At 41.5% G+C, this 16,562-nt stretch overlaps 1 protein-coding gene across 1 annotated transcript; it reads right to left on the reverse strand.

Annotated features, from left to right (window-relative positions):
* Positions 1-577: 577 nt before the first annotated feature.
* On the reverse strand, positions 578-11,252 carry cacng6b (calcium channel, voltage-dependent, gamma subunit 6b). The gene is made up of 4 exons (XM_061820679.1): positions 10,901-11,252; positions 2,471-2,545; positions 928-1,065; positions 578-862 (listed from the first exon to the last, which is right to left on the reverse strand). The coding sequence occupies exons 1-4, from the start codon at positions 11,250-11,252 to the stop codon at positions 651-653; spliced, it is 777 nt and encodes a 258-aa protein (XP_061676663.1). The 3' UTR covers positions 578-650.
* Positions 11,253-16,562: the final 5,310 nt, after the last annotated feature.

Here is a 16,562-nt window from a genome sequence, read left to right on the forward strand (position 1 = left end):
GATATTATCAAGGGCCATTCGCAATGAAGTTAAAATCTGAATGGTTAAAGAAATACTTCTTTTGCTGTTATAGCATACGTTTCATCAACCCACACTGCTGATTCTCAAAGCTCTGGCCAGATTACATTGACATGGCAACGCACAGAGGCTGAAATCTGATTGGTGGGGAAAAAAATATCAAACACTGCTCACCGCTGTTGTTGATAGTGAAGGAGAAAAACATAGACAAAGTGAAGGGAGATGTGTGTATTTGTAAAGAAAGTGACCAGTTAAAAGAAAACAACAAAACGCAAAACAGTGACCATTTATAAAATACAAAGAAAAACATGTTATGCACACTTTAGAGTTTATCATGTAATTGTATACGGTTTTTAAGTCTAGAAAATTGGATTTGAAAAAAAAATCCAAAAATAACCACGACAGACTCTCAAAATGCATTTAAAAAACATTATTGCATACTTGTTGGTGAAATGATCTTTTTTGTGCAAGGAGACAAAGTGAGAATAATATACATACAGTGAGGTATTGAGTCATAATTTTAATATGCTAAGATAGAGCTATGCTAATTGTTGCGTCGTATAAAAATTGGTGGTAAACAAAACATTCACACACAGATTAAGTGTTGTCATTGTGATGTCAACATTTGCATTCTAGGTGTTGTTGTTCTTGTGGGGCAAGCAAGACCTGACAGGAAGTGAAAGAATGACGAAAAGGAAGCCTCCAAAAATCAGGATAGTCCCCGCTGAGCCCACACAAGCCGTGGACCAGGACAGCTGGTGGTGTAGCGGGATAGAGTGGTCGCTGGACAGCAAGGCCAGCACGGATTGGTGGAACATCAAGATGGAGACAAGGACCAGAATCCCTGCACGAGTGGGGCAAATATTAGAAATGAAATATAGATGAATTAAAGGCATGCCGAGGGCTGACCTGAGAGGACGAAGCAGAAGGAAGCCGGCTTGAGGAAGAAGGAAACGCCTTTGCTGAGTGTCATGAGGATGCAAATGGAGCCCGTCACCATCATGGTCAGACTGAGGAGAGCCAAGATGGCTGCCGCTAGATTCAAATCTAGGATGAATCAATAGAAAATGATTTTTTTAGGATTGTAATCACGTGAATAATGTATTGAACTAATAAGAAGACGTGTTCATAGTAATTTTGTAAATTATTTTGGGAGGGGTGGGGTTAATGTTATGGTGGAGTAGCATCGGGGTCAAATAGGGTGATGTTGTCAGGGTTCGGGTTGGGATTAGCGTGGCAATGTGTTGGATGAGGGCTGGCTTTAGGGTAAGAGATGAAGTTGTGGGTGGGGTGAAGGTCATGGTGGAAGATAACAGTTGGGATTAAAGTTTGGGTTTTAGTAGCTAACATTACAGGAGGGTGAGGGTTAATGCTGAGGGTTGGGATTGGGGTTGTTGCTAGAGTATAATTTGACTTCAAAAGAATAAAGTTAGGGTTAAATTTAGACTTTCAGTTGGACTGGAGTTTTTTTCGGTTTAAGGTTCAGCCCACCATACAGTAAGCAACATGGCTGAGAGAGAGAGTGACGATCCCAAATGGATGACAGTTGGCGACGCACACCCAAACACACATACAGACTCACCGGAATGGAAAATTGGAAACCCACTGGTGGTCTTATCAGGAAACAACATTTTGAACTACCACATAAAAAGTACTCTATTCAGGAAGCCACCTAGAAACCTCCCAAGGCTGCTGAAAAATGATCTTCATTGTATTCTATATACAGTACATAATTTATATATAAATGCGTAGTTTCCACGAAAAGTCCACCCCCCTCCAGCTCCAAGTCGACGATTGCATCACATGAGAATTCAACATTCACAAGTGCACCAGCAATACAAAACCCTTTTCAAGTTTTGAAATTTTTAGTTCCAGCCATAATTAGCAGCTCGTCTCAGATTGAGTTATACTTTGGCTAAGGTTAGGGTTAGGTTTAAGGTAAAGTGAGGGTTGAGGTTGCGGGTTTTTTGGTTTCAGGTTTGTTTTGGAGTTCGGAGTTCAGGTTAGGGGTTCAGGGGGTTGGACATTTGATAGGGTTAGAGTTGTGTTTTGGTTAGGCTTTGAATTAGTGTTAGAGTTAGGGTTAGGGTTAGGTTTTTCAAATGAGAAACGACATGTTGCATTGATTTCCGCCATTTGACAAAGGTGTATTCTATCTGCTCAATGCATCCAAATGGCGGCGTGTTGGAAAGTGGGCCACGTGCTGATTTGGCTCATCGTTAAACAGATTTTATTGGCAGGTGAACATGGACAGGTGCAACACACCGAGCTTGTGCCAATGCGAGAGAGGCATTGATGTCATCATTAGTCCTAGCTACTAGTATCTCATTGATAGATCCCTGAAGCTGATGACACAAAAAATGACAAATAATAGAAAATTGAGAATGTTTTTTTTTTTTTTTTGGTTGGCAATCATTTTTTTTCATTTATTATAAAATTGTCGTCGTCTCACTCTTGTTTGTTGTCTTCTTGAATATGACAGCGTTCTCCCCCGAGGTGAAGAATTTGAAATAGGTGCAGTTGGATTCTGTAGACCAAGAGGAAACTTTAATACAACACCCATGCATGAGCATGTGCACACACAAACAGTACACGCATGGGCGCTCTAGACAGCCTTCTATGCATCCATGCACACAGTCCACTCAGACGTCGTTCCTTTTAGTATTGAGTTGGTATACCCACAAACACACATTCACACACACTCACTGCACATATGCAAAGTCACAATGTACAAATACTTTGTTTGGTATTTAAAAAATAGCTTGTTACAGTACTTAAGTCGATTTTTTTGTTATGTTTTATATTTCAGGTTTACTTGGGTATTCATTTTTCTGAAAAGAAAATTACTCTCAAAGTTTGAAAATATTCTAAAATATTTTTTTCCATATATTTAACACAAAATGACAAAAAGAACCAGGTGTAGGCCACAACTCACCCCCAAATGCTAACGTGCAACTCAACTCGTCACTCACTAGGCCACACCATTTAAAGTCACACAACAAAACCACAAATATTACAGTTTGGGCTGTGCCACTGTGGGAGTGGTTACAGCTGACTTCATTCATCGCCAATCAAAGTGGCTCCTCTCATCCCCATTAAATGTGGCACAACAAAATGTGTAATCGCAGTGATCTGTGCACGAGTGGAGCATTGTCACCCAGATCTGGCTGATGTGGCAACAGACTACGTGGGCAGGTATAGAGCTCATACACGTGACGTCACCATTTTCACAGCGCCATTTTGATGGTCAAAAAGAGCTGTTCGACATTGTAGGGGACATTGAACCACTACAGAATATAGACGATGCCCGAGACTTGTTGTGCTGTTGGTTGGTTGTCACAACAGATGAGACAGATATTCAAAGAGATCATTGAATGGAATACCAACTGAAAAGACCAGAAAAAATTGATGGATTTCGGCAATTAAACGTGATGGATGGTGCCCAACCAAATACACACGACTGTGAAGCAATCACTTCACTTCAGGTAGGAATTGTTCTTCTCAATCTCAATTTCCAATAAGTATTTATAATGCCAAGTTGGCTCTTTTGAGAACAATGCATTTAAAAAATAAAAAAAGAAAAGGAGTCATTTCCAACATACACGGAAGCGTGCCGTGGCCACACGTTAAATTTCAGTAAACCTCTCCCCGACAGACTTTTTTTTTTTTAATATGTATTGTTCTCAAATGAGTCCCATGCGTCTTTAAAAAAAAAAGAAAAGAAACCATTGGTCACACAGAGGTTTACGTAAATTAACGTGTAGCCGCAACACACTGCCGTGTACGGGGGCTGAAGCCTATCCCAGCGGTTTATTTTTTCTTTTTAAATATGGATTGGACTCATTTGAGAACAATGCATATTTAAAAAAAAAAAAAAAGAAAAAAAACGTCTGTCACGGAAAGGATTAATCGAAGTTTAACGTGTACGGAGGAGCCAACTCTGTGTCTTTTTTTTTTTCTTCCAATCATAGTTAATGAATGCAAGTTTGTGTAAAACCAGGGGTCATTTATTTAAATACAGTATTGTTAATTGTATTGAAAAAATCTGAGTGGCTCCATCACTATGCGGGATTTATTCTTGATTGAGAACAGATCCAGCAGCAAAGTATTTGTATCCATCCAGACTTTTCTACGCTTTCAAACTTTTCTGTGTAAATCTCGACAACTTACACACCAGATACATGTATAGATCCAGTTGTCCAAGACAAGCGCAAGCGCGTTAACAGTCCACTTTCTCGGCGAAAACATCGACATCGGCATTAAATATGGGTCCTCTATGCCAAGCGTCTCTCATTTTTGCACATAGTACCTTTGTTTATTATCACCTTCTAAATGTTTAACGGTATCAGACAAAACTCTAGACGTCGTGCTGTAAGACATATTTTTGCGCTGTCTCCAACCGACTTAGCATCGAAGAATGCTTTGCTAGTCCGTCAATATGGCCAGGCACATGATTTCGGCGACGTAGGTGCACAAGCTCTAGACAGCAGGTAATATACCAGAATGAGCTGGTGATAGACTCGAATAACTTAAATGTCCCGCACCCTGATCACATTTGCAAAACATCTGTAGTTTACCTTGGCTGGGTGTTAGATGTGGTCTGAACAGGCATAAGTTTAAATCATTATGCCACATTATCGTCACTCCACAAGGTGCACGTCCAAGTACATTCCCTCTGCTACACCGGAATGCCCAGCATGGTACAGACTAGCCTGCCAAATTGGCAAGCTTGCTCAGTGAGTCTTGTGCTTGCACAAAAATCAAAGTCCGCTGGCACTGTCTATGAAAATATAGCCCAGTGTGTTTATAGTAGTGTAGTGTCTAGACTCGAGAAGTGTTGTGGTCGAAAACCCCATTTTTAAAAGTTTTGGTCTTGACCTGCGCTTGAGTTCCATAAAATGTCTTGCTCTTGTCTCAGCCTAGCCAGATAGACAATTTTCCTGGAGACCAGTCAAGACTAGCGCGGAGCTGTTATTCTTCAAATTCATGAACGTGAAAAAAGGTCAAAGCACTCAGAAAAACTAAAAAAAAAAAAAAAATGTATGATGAGTTCATGTGTATTCACCCTCCACCACCTCCAGAATGACGGCAACCTTTGCAGTCTTGTGATTGAGGGACATCTTGCCCACACACATGCACTTCGCTTCCTACATTTCTTAAATGCAATCAAAATCGTTTTTAAATTTAAATTTTGAAATCCAATGATTTTTTTTGCAAGAATTTAGTTGAAAAAAAAATTGGGATTTGAGATTTTTGCACAGTGTGGTTTGAAAAGGTTGCAGGCACCAACCCGATCATAAACACTTTGACTTTCTAATGTATGCCGATGAAATAATTGACCCCTCCGTACAGGGCACTTAACCACGCCTCCTGAAGTGACGTCACGCCACGTGCGCTGACGTAAGACAAACAGTAAAAATGGCAAATACAATACAATACATTCTGAACTCAGACAGACTCCATGCTTCTGATTTCATTCAATCATTCACACGTAGCAATGTTATGCTTGCGGAGAACATCTCATTCATTTATACGAGACGTGGATTAAAAATCAAATTTAGGGCATATCTTCGTGCAAACACAGTCTTGTTAAGCTTCGGCCGCGAGCCAGCAAGAAACCGACACATTTGTGCAGTCCGATCATCGCTAAATATCGCTCAACAAAGAATAAGTGTGTCAATCGTTCACACGTAGCTGTGTTATGCTAGCGGAGAACGTCTCATTCATTTATACGAGACGTGGATTAAAAATCAAATTTAGGGCATATCTTCGTGCAAACACAGTCTGGTTAAGCTTCTGGCTGCGAGCCAGCAAGAAATCAATATGTTTGTGCAGTCCGATCATCGCTAAATATCGCTTAACAAAGAATAAGTGTGTCAATCGTTCACACGCAGCAGTGTTATGCTAGCGAAGAACTTTGAATTCATTTATACGAGACATGTATTGAAAATCAAATACAGGGCATACCTTCGTGCAAACATATGTGTTCCGGTTGATATTAGATGGATTTAGTTGATGATGCGGTCTTCCACAAAGTTTGATCCATCGAAGGCATTTTTCGTACTGGGTCTTCGGTTTTGGAAAGGGTACAAATCGAACTCCACCAACTAGCCTTTCAGGATACCTGTCGTCACTATTACAAAGTCCGTGACTACACCTCTTAACCATATTTTTGTTAAATAACCCAAATACGCGATAAAACGCTAACTAAACCAATACTGGACCATTCAATGTTGTCAGAGAAAATGGCGGGAGCAAAAACGGGCTTTGGTCTATGCAGATCTCTGGCCTCTGATGGTCAGTGACGCGGATTGCGCAATATCCACGGAGGGGTCAATTATGATCAAAGGAGGAGGAGGATTCTCACTAACTGTTCAACATTGTCAGGATTTTTGAATACATTTTTAATATCTTGTTCTTGCCACGGTCTTGGGTTGTCTCTGTCTTGGTCCTGTCTCAGTCTCAGCTTGTCTCCGTCTTGGTCTCGGTTCCCAAAAGTCTTGGTCTTGTCTCTGCGTCAGTTAGCTCTGGCCTCGGGCTATTCTTGGTCTTGGATACCATGGTCTTTAGCTCTACACTAGTATAGTTTGAGTACTTTTGCAACCCCTGGCTAGAAAAGGTAGCGCGAGAGACAATAATGAGGGCCAAAAAGGTACCGAAATGGCGACAACACAGCTAGGGGTTTAGGGGAGGTTGAGGTGTGATCCGAGGGGGGAGAAGAGGAGGGGGAAGAGGAGTGAGCTGGGAACGCAGATGGAGAGGTGGTGAAAGCTGGGGAAGAATGAAGGGAGACACAGATGGAGGAGGAGGTTCAGGGAGCAAGGGATGGTGCAGTGAGAGTGGGTGGAGAGCGCGACACGGGGGATTCATAAGCGTTAATACTGCATTCGACCTACGCTACCTTGGTTCTTCACTGTCCCTCTCCCTCATTGCACTTTCACTATTTTTAGATAAACGCTGTGAAGTAGACAAATCCCGCTCGGCTACCCGGGCACATAGTGAGAACTCTCACCCACTGAGCATTACGGGCTGGACATTGTTGTATACACATACACAGACATAAACAGACATGCACACATACACGGTACACGTAGACACTGCTTATCAGCTTATCTGTGATGTCGTTCACTTATTAGGCACATATCGCATTCGAAGCACTCGGGGGCCCAGTGAGAAGACGCCTCCGAGCCGCCCCGCTCAAGACGACCGACGGTAATCTTGAGTTCGGTGAGAAAACAGTTTTTGGGTTTTTTTTGCTCTAAACAAACATGGCGGGGCTGGCGGCCATCTGCCGACGACGGCAGGGATCGTGACTTCAACACGAGCCGTCTGACTGCCGTCACAGAGAAACAGATTGTCGCGTGTGCCCACGTATGTACCAAAACGGTGCAGGTCCAATGTGAAAGAGATAATCTAAAAAGAAAAAAACAGAAATCACAATGTATGATTTTTTTTTCACGATTTATTTGTGTGATACAGCTGCAAATAAGTATTTGAACAGCTGAGAAAACCAATTGTATTATTTGGTACAGTAGCCTTTGTTTGCAATTACAGAGGTCAAATGTTTCCTGTAGTTGTTCAGCAGGTTTGCACTCACTCCAGGGGGGATTTTGGCCCACTCCTCCACACAGATCTCTCAATCAGACTGGCTAGGCCATGCCAGAACCTTGATATGCTTCTAACGGAGCCACTCCTTGGTTTTCCTGGCTGTGTCTTTCGAGTCATTGTCATGTTGAAAGACCCAGGCAAGACCCATCTTCAATGCTCTGACTGAGAGAAAGGGGTTGTTCTCCCAAATCTCACAATACATGGCCATGGTTATGCTCTCCTTAATACAGTGCAGTCGTCCTTTCCCGTGCGCAGAAAAACACCCCCAAAGCATGACGCTACCACCCCCATGGTTCACAGTAGGGATGGTGTTCTTGGGATGGAACTCATCGTTCGTCTTCCTCCAAACACGGTTAGTGGAATTATGACCACAAAGTTCCATTTTGGTCTCATCTGATCACAAAACCTTTTCCCATAACTCCTCTGTATCATCCAAATGATCATTGGCCAACTTAAGACGGGCCTTGACATGTGCCGGTTTAAGCAGGGGAACCTTTCGTGCCATGCATCTGGTGTCTTTGGACAGCTCTTTGGTCTTGGCCATGTTACAAGTTTGAGTCTTACTGATTGTATGGGGTGGACAGGTGTCTTTATCCAGCTCACGACCTCACACAGGTGCATCGGATTCAGGATAATACATGGAGTGGAGGTGGACCTTTAAAGGCGGACTTTCAGGGTCAGAATTCTAGCTGATAGACGGGTGTTCAAATACTTATTTGCAGCTGTATCACACAAATAAGCGTTAAAAAAAATCATACATTGTGATTTCTGGTTTTTCTTTTTAGATTATCTCTCCCACAGTGGACATGTACCTACGGTGAAAATTTCAGACCCTTTCATGATTTCTAAGTGGGAGAACTTGCAATATAGCAGGGTGTTCAAATACTTATTTTCTTCACTGTGTATATATATATATATACACATTTTTTTTTATTTTTTTACCTGACCTAAGGACAAATAGACATATACTGTATATATTGTTCTTGTTCTAATATCCTGTCAAAGGTCTTCTCAGAAGAGCAGATTTAATAGCTGCATCACACGTAGAATAATATTACATAATGCTCCAAGTGGTCTCGTTCCGTTGTGCTTATTCAATGATTTAATTAGCATACGCACGGCATATAGGCTGACCTAGATGCGTATACACAGCATGCAGCCTCACATTCAAAGCCCATGTTGCAATGTTTCACCAGCAAAGTATGCATACAGTACAAAGCAGATAAGGTGATGCAAGTGTATAGAGATCATGCACCTACATCATAAAATCACGTGATTTTTGTTTTGTTTTTTGTACAGCACGACACCCAGAGTTTTGTATGATACCGTTAAACATTTAGAAGGTGATAATCAACGAAGGTATGTGGAAAAATGAGAGACACTTGGCATGGAGGACCCATATTTTACGCCGAAGTCGATGTTTTCGCCGATAAGAAATTGGACTGTTAATTCGCATCCGCTTGTCTTGGACAACTGGATCTACACAAGTATCTAGTGAGTAAGTCGTTGAGATTCATACGTAAAAGTTTGAAAGCGTATGAAAGTCTGGACGCATACAAATACTTCATCGCTGGATCTGTTCTCAGTCAAGAATAAATCCCACATAGTGATGGAGCCACTTGGATTTTTTGTCAATACAAATACCAATATTTAAAGAAATGACCCCTGGTTTTACACAAACCCGCATTTATTAACAATAATTGGAAAAAAATTAGGACAGGGATTCGTCTCCTCTGTACACGTAAGTGTATTGCGGCCACACCTTAAGCTCCGTAAACCTCTCTGCGACAGTAAGCTACGTAATTGTTCTCAAATGCGTCAACTTGACACTATAAATACTTCTTGATCATTTGAGATTAAGACGAATAATTCCGACCTGGAATGAAATGATGCATACACGGGCGTTTAATAGCCAAAATTCATCGATCTTTTCATCTGGTATTCTATAGAATGATCTTATTGAATATCTGTCTCGTCTGTCGTAACAAGCAACAGCACAACAGGTCTCGGGCATTGTGAAAAATCTACGCCGGTTCAACGACTCCCGCACTGCCGAGCAGCTTTGTTTAACCGGCAATATGGCGCTGTAAAAACTGTGACATCACATGCACGACCTCTATACGGGCTGTCAGGGTCATGGCCAAGCCACTGCCCTGAGCAGAGCTGCCTCTGGCAGCAGCCCCACACCTGCGCCGTATGGATGCTAATTAGTTGTTGTGTGTGACACTGCATCATCGTGTGTGAGTAGTAGGGTAGGAGTTGGAGGGTATCCCTTTCGTTACAGCGTTCCTGTGCCACTATCGTTAAGTTCCAAGTTTTTTCCTTATACTCATCGGACCTTGTTTCATGATATTGGGACTTTGACCTTTTACGTGTTTTTGTCCTTCTGCCTTTTTTGGACTGCTTACCCTTTTGACCCCTGCCTGAATTAAACTACACTCGCAAATCATCTCCCTGCCTCGGAGTCCTGCATTTGGGTCCAATCCCTTGCCGCGTGCTCGCGACACCGTGTATTTTTGTTTTACATAGCGTATATATTGCCGGCATAATATTTTGTGGGTTCCGCTCAAATCTGTATCAATCTTCGCATTCTGACAGAGGTTCAACACGTTTTGATTTTACCTTAGAATTCTTAGAATAGAAAAGTAAGAAACCATATCATTAGTCTAAGAGCATAATTGCCCGACTTATTTTTGAAAAAAAAAAAAAAAAAAAAAAATCAAACAAACAACAAGAGTCCACTGTCTTTGAATCAGCCTTTGCTGATCACCATGACTGATGACTTAAAACTGAACCACAACAAGGACACTGATATGTCCTTATTTTGACAATTGGTCAAAAAGGACTTTTGCAATCATGCTTTTCAGCTAACAATATGTAACACATTAATCATAGCTTCAAACTCACATTGATGTTACACTAACTTTTAGCCTCTCCACGCCAACCCCAAATAACCTACTTCAGTGGTCGATATTAAATTCAAGTTAAGGATTGGCCGCTAAGTTAACTGTTCAGAATCACCTGAAACGCTTTTTGATGTTACACGAAGCTTTCATGGTGGGGGGAAAAAAAAATGGGGAAAATGTGGACGTTTGAAACATTTGTACAGCTGTGTTCACCAGCTCAAGCAACAATTAATAACAGCTTTTATTTAAAAAAAAAAAAAAAAGTCACTCCCATATTAAGGTACCACTAAGTAGGTGACTTACGGTTACCGTGGCAACAACGGAGATGCTATTATGCTCACAAACTCCGTGACAGTAGGACGCCTCACCTCCTGGTAGCTCGGCGGGGCCACAGCTGGCCCTCTCGGGGTCCACGTCGGCCACCCACAGGGTGCGCACGCACGCCTTCCACAGGCCGTAGTGCGCCATCTGGCACGTGCGGTTGCCGCCAACGTTCTTGGGCTGCGCCAACTCCACCCAAAATTCCGTGCACACGCCCAGCACGGTCAGCGTCACGCCCACCACGCATAGCAGGAAGGCCAGCTTGATCTTACCGTCCTGACTGTCGCTCATTTTTTGGCTTCGCCTCTGAGCGCGCCCACCCTTCATGGCGGCCAGACCTCCGGCCGGCATCCCCACGCGGCCGTCTTCGTCTTGGGGCACGAAGAAATTATTCCACATCAGAACGGGCTGGGTTGGAAGCGGTGCACTTGGTAGTACTTAGTATTGGTGTGGTTGTGGAGATTTGTAATGCTGCTTTAGGGTTACACGCAACGTTGTCTCTGAATGAAATGTAAAATTAAACAACTACAACTAGAATAGAGGATCAAGAAAAACTACATAAAGTGTAACATGAAGCGTTGTGCCAGTATTTCCTTTTCTCCAGTTCTCTGAAAAAGAAATCAAATACATATATGAGGTGGGAAATACAGTCCCACGTGAGGCAAACTCAAGACCTGCTAAAGCCACCTAAAACTGATATTAACCAAGGGCAGTTTTCTAATTTTATGGGGAGATTAGTAAATTTTCCATACGGAACAGCTCAGGGTAAAAATGTAAATGTGCTTTCACCGCACACCTACTCTGTAAACAAACACGGTGCAGCTCAGCTTCTGGCTAGCAGACATCATGGATAGTGATGTTTTTTTTTTTGTTTGTTTTTTGTAACAGAGTACAAATGTAACTTAGATGCATCTAAACTGCCTCTCTTGGGCTCTTCCATTGGAACCAGAGCAAGAACAAATGCCATTATTAGCTTTTTTTTTTCTATTAAACCAACAGTGCCCCTGTATACATTAACTTTATATTTCCATATAGATGGCACAAGACACCATCAAATCATTTAAAACTGAATCAGGATCCTAAACTACGAAGCATGCATTTAGCATGTACCCAACCATAAGAACTCATGTTACCGTATTTTCTGCACTATAAGGCGCACCTTCAATGAATGGCCTATTTTAAAACATTTTTCATATATAAGGCGCATAGAATAGACGCTACAGTAAAGACTGGGGTTAGGTTATGCATCCATTAGATGGAGCTGCACTAAAGGCTCAGTAATGATCCATATATAAGGCGTACCGCATTATAAGGCGCACCGTCAGCTTTTGAGAAAATTAAAGGCTTTTAGGTGCAACTTATATTGGGGAAAATATGGCACATAACTGCATTAAATAGGATTCAAAACAGACAAATAATCAATAATATTCGCTAGCACCCTAACCCATAAAACAAACTGATGTGACATCACAAATAAGCAAACAAAAATGCACACGAGCACTTTACACAAATGGGAGTAAGTCTTTAAACTCACCTTTTGGCATTTATACACTATAATGAGTGTTAGGGAATATGTACGCACAGGCAAACTCTAAGAGCAACAGAGTAGACTACATGGTTATAGGTGCACTAGGAGAGAAGCAGGGACATACTTTCGCTTTTAACGCAAAAAAAAAAAACATCTCGAATGCAGGGGAAAAAAGGGTAATAGAGAAATGCACAATGAATAACTGAGACATTCCTTCAAAAAAATTGGCGAACCACAAACTTGCAGGGCTTGACTGTATAGGGAGTCCTCGGTCTACGACTGAGATCTGTTCCGAGAGTAACGACTTCACTCAAATTTCGACTTAAGTCAGATTCCACCATTAAAGCCAGAATTTACATCAAAATACTTTGTATAGAAAACAAATACATTGAAATAAACAAGATGACGTACTTAGCATGACTGCTGAGAGGTGGCTGTGCTTAGCTTTTGCGTAGGAACCTGGTCCTCAATCCTCTCCATCTCCACAAGGATCAAAAAACCTTGTTTTGTGATCATTGTATCCGACAGAGGAACCGAACCCTTCACAAGCGCTAAGATACGGGCTTTTGTCTTATAAATAATTGTCACCACGGTCGACCGATTGAAGCCTTGGTGGTGTTGGGATCTCTCCTTTCTCGGATCTTTTTATGATCTTGAGCTTCATTTCCACGGTAATGGATTTTCTTTTGGCTGCAGAAGCGTTGCTAAAAGACACAGCTTTCTTCTTTGTGGCGATAATGTCTAAAAAGGAGGGCAAAAAATGCAAAGATACTCCCGGCGCACAAACACGGACAAGCATTAGCCAGACAAAATGGCGGACGGGGGACGGGCGTTGTAAAGTCCAAACGCTTTAGGTCCAGACCGTCTTACCCGAGGACTCCCTGTATTCTCCAATTGTTTTTATTTTTAAATTAGAAAGATACACGATAACTTGAAAAAGATAAAACAACTTTTTATTTGTACAAAGGGTAATACTTGGATTATATTTAAAAACAGTTATGTGGTCTATGACAGCTTTTCGCCTATTGCGGGTGCTTCTGGATGATGTCCCCATTAATTCACATTGTGTCCCAAAAGACAACTTAATTTTTTTTTTCATTTAGATTGAGGTATAATTCGGACAGACATGAGGCCGTTTGGCGACGGGGGTCAAGGTGAGTGTCACAACGGACCACCCATCTTTCATTGTCCCGTTATAGAGCTCTGATCCGACTCATCGAGATCCCGTCTGATCTGAGGGGGATAACGCGATGCCACAAATACCCCACGTCCTGCGTCACGTCATGGTACACACTGGGAATAAGGTGTGCGTGCGTGTGTGTGTGCGCATAATGTTTGTGCATGCAATCCAGAGTCATAAAGCATTTTCTGCCTGCCCCACCCCCCGAAATATGAGCAAGGGACCCCTGGGAGCATTCGAACGAGGTGACAGCTGACCTGCAACGGGTGCGAGGCAGGTGATAATTCAAGCTTGAACCAGAGTGCGGCAACACGCTAATTAACCCTTCTGGGGGGGTCTGGCGGGTCACGCCGTGGATAACTGCACATGAACAGGACCACCCCCCCCCCCCACAGTGTTGGTAGTTCTCTTAACGCTGATCTTCCCTAGAGTGGTCTCAAAGGTTTTGTTTTCCAAGCACTGAGTCGAATGAGGCCAGCTGTTAGTTTTTAACGATGGATTATGCTATTAATTAAACGCTGTTCAATTGGAATAATATCCAGCCATTTTCTCAGCCACTTATCCTCACAAGAGTCGCGGGTCGAATGATGATGATGATGGAACTGAATGTCAGAAAATGAGATTCAACACAAGCCCTACAGTATTATTATAAGTAGTAGTATTGATTGTCATTGTTTTGGATTGATTTTTGTGATATTATTATTTCATTGTAAATGCAGTATGCACTAATAGATTACCACACAGTTACTGCATTTCACAAAAGATCCAGTATGATTTTTCATGATAGTAAGAAAAAGAATTGTGTAACATTTTACACATTTTTAATATAAATTATATAATCATAATGATAATGAATAATAAATGATTAATATCAGTAGTCGCAGTAGTATTTTACTTATGTAATGTGTTTAACTATAATTGTGTTTTCTTTAAGTTTAACTGTGGACAGTGGTCAACTTGTTTTAAAATTTGTTTGACACTTAAGAATGTTAAAAAGTTAATATTTAATGTACACAGTTAATAAAGCATGAATGATATATGACCAGGAACTAATTCTCTTACATTTGATAGGATCGTCTGCCAGTAACGACTGTAGCTATATTCAATCATAAATACAAACTTTATAAGTAGGTGTGTGCAAAATAAATAGCTCTCCTAACTCACATGTGCTGAATTTATTTTTGCTTATTTTTCACTTCACTCGAGTGGGTGTGTAGCCAAACTTTGGTCATAATGCAAATTTTGGCTCACAAAAGAAAGCAAAAAATATAAATAATGTGGCCAAGTGATGGCGTATTACTCAAAATTCTTCATTAGGGGCAATTATGGGTCAATTTACAACTAATCTGCTTGTTTTAATTTCCCTAGTGGATGAATAAAACCCATGATTATGCAAAATTAGAGTATATTTTCCTGTATTTAAATTCCCTATTGAAAGCCTGCATTCAATTACGCACATTCCCGTGAATGTCCTAAAATTCCTCAAGTTTTGCAACTCTTTGTGTGTCCTAATGCAACAAGAGAGGGAGGGGAAAAAAAACAAAAAAAAGAGGAATTCTGACCTGCGGTCTGGTGGTGAGCTGATGAGGGGAAGACGCTCAAAATGTCAAAAGAAAAAGCGAGACATCCCTCCCGGTGCAGCGATACGAATTGGGAGCGTTAGTACTGTTGTAACACACACATACACGCAGGCGTACACGACGTACACTCGTGCCAAGCGTGATCGAAAACATGTCGCGCACTCACTGCGGATGCGTGCGTCTATTTTGGAGGGCCACCTGTTAATGACGTCAGTAAGTGAGAGTGAAGGAGGAGACAGCGTCTCGTTTTACTGCAGCGAGCACGGCAATGACGTCAAAGAATGTAGTTTTACTCCGCTGTGTTGCGGTTCACGGCAATCTTATTTTAAATGTATTCATATACCGTAATGCACAGGTGTCAAACTCGAGGCCCAGGGCCCAGATCTGGCCCACCGCGTGACTTTATGTGGCCCGCGAAGCCAAATCTAGAGTGTCAATTTCCATGATTCCTGTAAAAATCCGTGCCAAAATTTCAAGTTGTCATATATCATAAATGATAAAGTTGAGATATTACACACATTTGTGAATAGTTGAAAAACACATTACCCTTGATTTCTGATTCCAAAACTAGTTCATAAACTGATGATCCACGTATGGTGAGACGATTAAATATTTTTTTTCACAGTCATAGCAGCCCTCTGAGGGAAACTGGAACAACAATGTGGCCCACGATAAAAATTAGTTTGACACCCCTGCTGCAATGTATTATAACTCATAGTGTGGCTAGTGATTTATTTTTGAGTTTGATAAGAGGTGGAGCTTTAACTCAAATTTCTAGCTTTCTAACTTTCTCAAGAAATAAAAATCACTTTGGGAAAGCCTCATTGAGGGCTTTATTATGACATAAAACTCGAGAAGGTTTGTTAAAAGTTGATGTTCTGACTGAATAATTTGTACCAACAAAATTCCTGAACAATTAAGGATCAGGTTATGACAAAAAAAAAAAATAATAATAATTTTCCCTGGACAGCATTACATATGGTACGGTGTGTTTAATAACAACAGAGCGAGGGGGTGTTTGTGGCATTGAGGTGACCCAAAGAGCGAGAACAGGACAAAACAAGCTCCGGGCTGTGTCAGCTCTTGTCCATTACAGTGTGGAATTTGTGCTCCAGCTCTTCACTTATGCATCATCTGAAACAACTCGACTTGGAATTATGCAGCGTACTGTACTTCCTCTGCCCCTCCGTCATTTGACAGAAAAGGGCCGGTCAGAATCAATAATGCACCGCATGGCTGATGTCCACAACCTTTTCTGGATATCGCCGAAGCGCTGCTGTCAGGGTTTCGCTTTACACGATGAGGATTTTTGGGGTCCTGATCGATGATGGTCGACTTTTAAATACCAATGACAAAAATCTAATTCTCATTGATGTTTCTATTTCCTATTTAGAATTGTGCACTGTATACTGAATACCTTC

Source organism: Syngnathoides biaculeatus, chromosome 5, assembly GCF_019802595.1.
Source record: "Syngnathoides biaculeatus isolate LvHL_M chromosome 5, ASM1980259v1, whole genome shotgun sequence".
Lineage (NCBI taxonomy): Eukaryota > Metazoa > Chordata > Actinopteri > Syngnathiformes > Syngnathidae > Syngnathoides > Syngnathoides biaculeatus.